A 3,056-nucleotide genomic window follows, 5' to 3' on the forward strand; every position below is an offset into this window, starting at 1 on the left:
AGTTTTAGCAATCTGCTGATGAAATTTTAAAACATAATTTGGTAATATTTATGAAAGTTTGCAAACACAATTCTTTTAACCCACAAAACTCAAGTTGGAAAACGTATTCTGCAGAAATTAAAGCACCAATATTTATTAATGTATAAAACTGGGATTTTTATTTAGCATTCTCGAAAGGAACAAAAATCTAACAAACACTGATATGGCCTCCAATAAACAATTTTTTGAAGAAACTGTATTATACTGAATATCAAGGAATAAATGCATCTATGAAAATAATATGTATATAGATAACCCTAATGTATTGGCATATTTGTAGAACTCAAAAAGGTAAGCATACTCATACCAAGAAATGCAAATTATTTCCAGCATTTATTAAATTTAAGAGTTCAGTCTAGCAATGACCAAATATCACGGGGCTTCCCAGCACAGTCAGAATGTGTGCAAATCTACTCTTCTTCGCCAGAATTTCATCAAAGCTCTTTTCATCTCACTGTTTCGCAAGGTGTAGATCAGTGGATTTAGCAGAGGCGTGAGAAGTGAGTAAGCCAATGACATCAGTTTCTTGGTTTCTGGGGAGTAGCCAGATTTGGGTTGTAAGTAAGTCAGACTGGCTGTGCCATAGAAGAGGGTAACAGACGTGAGATGGGAGGCACAGGTGGAAAAGGCCTTTTGCCTCCCAGTGGTTGATGGCATCTTCAGGATGGCAAAGAGGATTCGAATGTAAGACAAGAGTATCAACAAGAAAGGAACCATGATGATCAAGATGGTGCCAGTGAATGCGTAGATTTCAAACAAAAAGGTGTCTGCACATGCAAGCTCCAGCACTGGGGGTGTCTCACAGAAGAGATGATTGAGTTTATTGCAGCCACAAAAGGGAAAACTAAAAACCCACGTAGTCTGCACAGTAGCCACCATGACCCCTGAGACCCATGAGAACATTAGTAATTTCATGAAAACCCTTTTGTTCATAAGCATTGGGTAGCTCAGAGGATGGCAGATTGCAGCAAATCTGTCATAAGCCATTGCCCCCAGGAGAAAACATTCAGCCCCACCAAAGAAAAGAATGAAATACATCTGTGCAAAACAACTCGCAAATGAAATTGACGTTTTCTCAGTGGAGAGAACCACCAGCATTTGAGGCATAATGACTGCACTGAAACTCACATCCACCACAGACAAGTTCAGGAGGAACAGGTACATGGGGACGTGGAGGCTCTGTTCCAGGGAGATGATGACTATGATGATGGCATTTCCCATCAGAGTCACCAGGTAAACAACCAAGAAAACTCCAAAGAGCTGCTCTTGGAGCTCAGGAAAGTTAGAAAAGCCCAAGAGGATGAATTCAACCACAGAGCTTTGATTCTGCCTTTTCATTTTGGTAGGGGAGTATTGATTCTGCCTTTTCATGTCAGTAGGGCAGCATACCTTGTTTTTATGGACATGGTGTCTGAGTTATGAAGTTGCCATCCAATAGCTGTGTCTGTGTCTGCATTCACCCAGATGTTCTTGGCAGATGATGTAAAGAGGAATCCATCTTGAAGGCATTCAGTTTGGCAATTTTGGAGAATGGCCAATTACTCAGATTAATACATCTTTCAAATAAAAAGGAGGAAGTGAAGAGTTCTGGCTCAGAAACCTTGTCTGTAAAGTACAAAACATATCAAAGTTCTTTTGCAACTTTTACATTATGTAGTTTGAAAATTAAACACAACCTTAAAACAAACGTTTTATAATTTGGGTTCCACTCCCATGACATTGCTATCAGTATCATTTATTTTTATCAATTTTAAATAATATGAAATTTTTAAAAAGTATTAAAAAGTAGACAAGTGGGAAAAGATACCCACAAAATGTTTATTACAACTTAATAATTCAAAGTTACAGCAAATTTATTTTATATTTATAACAAATATGTATCATGTTCAAATATCAATCATGTACATGATTTGATTACATATAAAGGCAAAACAAGAACACACAAAGCGGGGTTGTAAGAAAAGTCCAATTTTGGTCATTCTGAAACTAATTTAAATGTTTCCATTCTCTCCCTCTCTTTTCTCTCTCCTCCTATTCACCTTCTCATCAAGAACTTCATTTAATCATTAATTATTCAACAAAGACTGATTTAGCAACTAACATTTTCTAGGCTCAGTAATCTCAGGTACACATTTGATCCCACAACTCCACAAAGAGCTGGAAACCCTACATAAATTAGCATTCTACCCTGACTTCAGGTACTCTCTACTTCTCCCATTATACCTTGCTCTATTTTTCTTCATTATTACCAACTGACATTATACATATACTAGTAAATATAGGTAAATTTCATAAATATATGTAAATCTAATCACTATAATATAAAGTCCAGGATTTAAGTATTTTCTTTTGTTCTTTGCCTTACTCACAATGTCTAAAACAGTCCCTAGCCCATAATAAATGCTAACCCAACATTTGAGGAATAAAGAATAAAAATGAGGAAAATCCACTATATTTTGCCCTGACTGGTCTTGCTCAATGGTTAGAGCATCCGCCCGCACCCAAGGGTCTCAGGTTCAATTCCCATTCAAGGGCTCATACCTGGGTTGCAGGTTGGATGCTTGGCCCCAGTCAGGGTTCATATGGGAGGCAACCAACCAATCAATGTGTCTCTCTCACATCGATGTTTCTCCCTTCCTTCCCTCCCTTCCACTCTCTAAAAATCAATGGACAAATATCCTTCAATGAGTTTGTTTTTTTAATCTACTATACATTTAAGGAATAGAGTGTCTTTTAAAAAGTGAAGCCAGCACACAAACTTTTGGGAAGCAGAAGTAATAACAAGTGTTTTAGACATTTCAGTGAGGGTCAGATTAATTCTGAAAGGGGAGGAAGAGTGAACAATCATAATCATAGGATGTCACTGGTGGAAGTTACATTAGGTGGAAGGAGAAATGTGAAAGGAGAGGTGACTTGATCAGGCCAGAGGTATTTGATGACACCTTATTATTACAGTAGAGGCCTATGTCCCTTATGTGATGTTTTGAAAACCAGCAAATACACCATGGGAGACAAGA

General features: G+C 37.6%; 1 protein-coding gene across 1 annotated transcript; it reads right to left on the bottom strand.

Moving 5' to 3' along the window:
• Nucleotides 1-426: 426 nt before the first annotated feature.
• On the bottom strand, nucleotides 427-1,377 carry LOC106727416 (olfactory receptor 10A3). Its single transcript, XM_014545826.1, has one exon. It carries the CDS (start codon nucleotides 1,375-1,377, stop codon nucleotides 433-435), a length of 945 nt encoding a protein of 314 aa, XP_014401312.1. The 3' UTR covers nucleotides 427-432.
• Between the last annotated feature and the right edge of the window lie 1,679 nt (nucleotides 1,378-3,056).

Source organism: Myotis brandtii, unplaced genomic scaffold (genome assembly GCF_000412655.1).
Source record: "Myotis brandtii unplaced genomic scaffold, ASM41265v1 scaffold422, whole genome shotgun sequence".
In the NCBI taxonomy this organism is placed as follows: domain Eukaryota; kingdom Metazoa; phylum Chordata; class Mammalia; order Chiroptera; family Vespertilionidae; genus Myotis; species Myotis brandtii.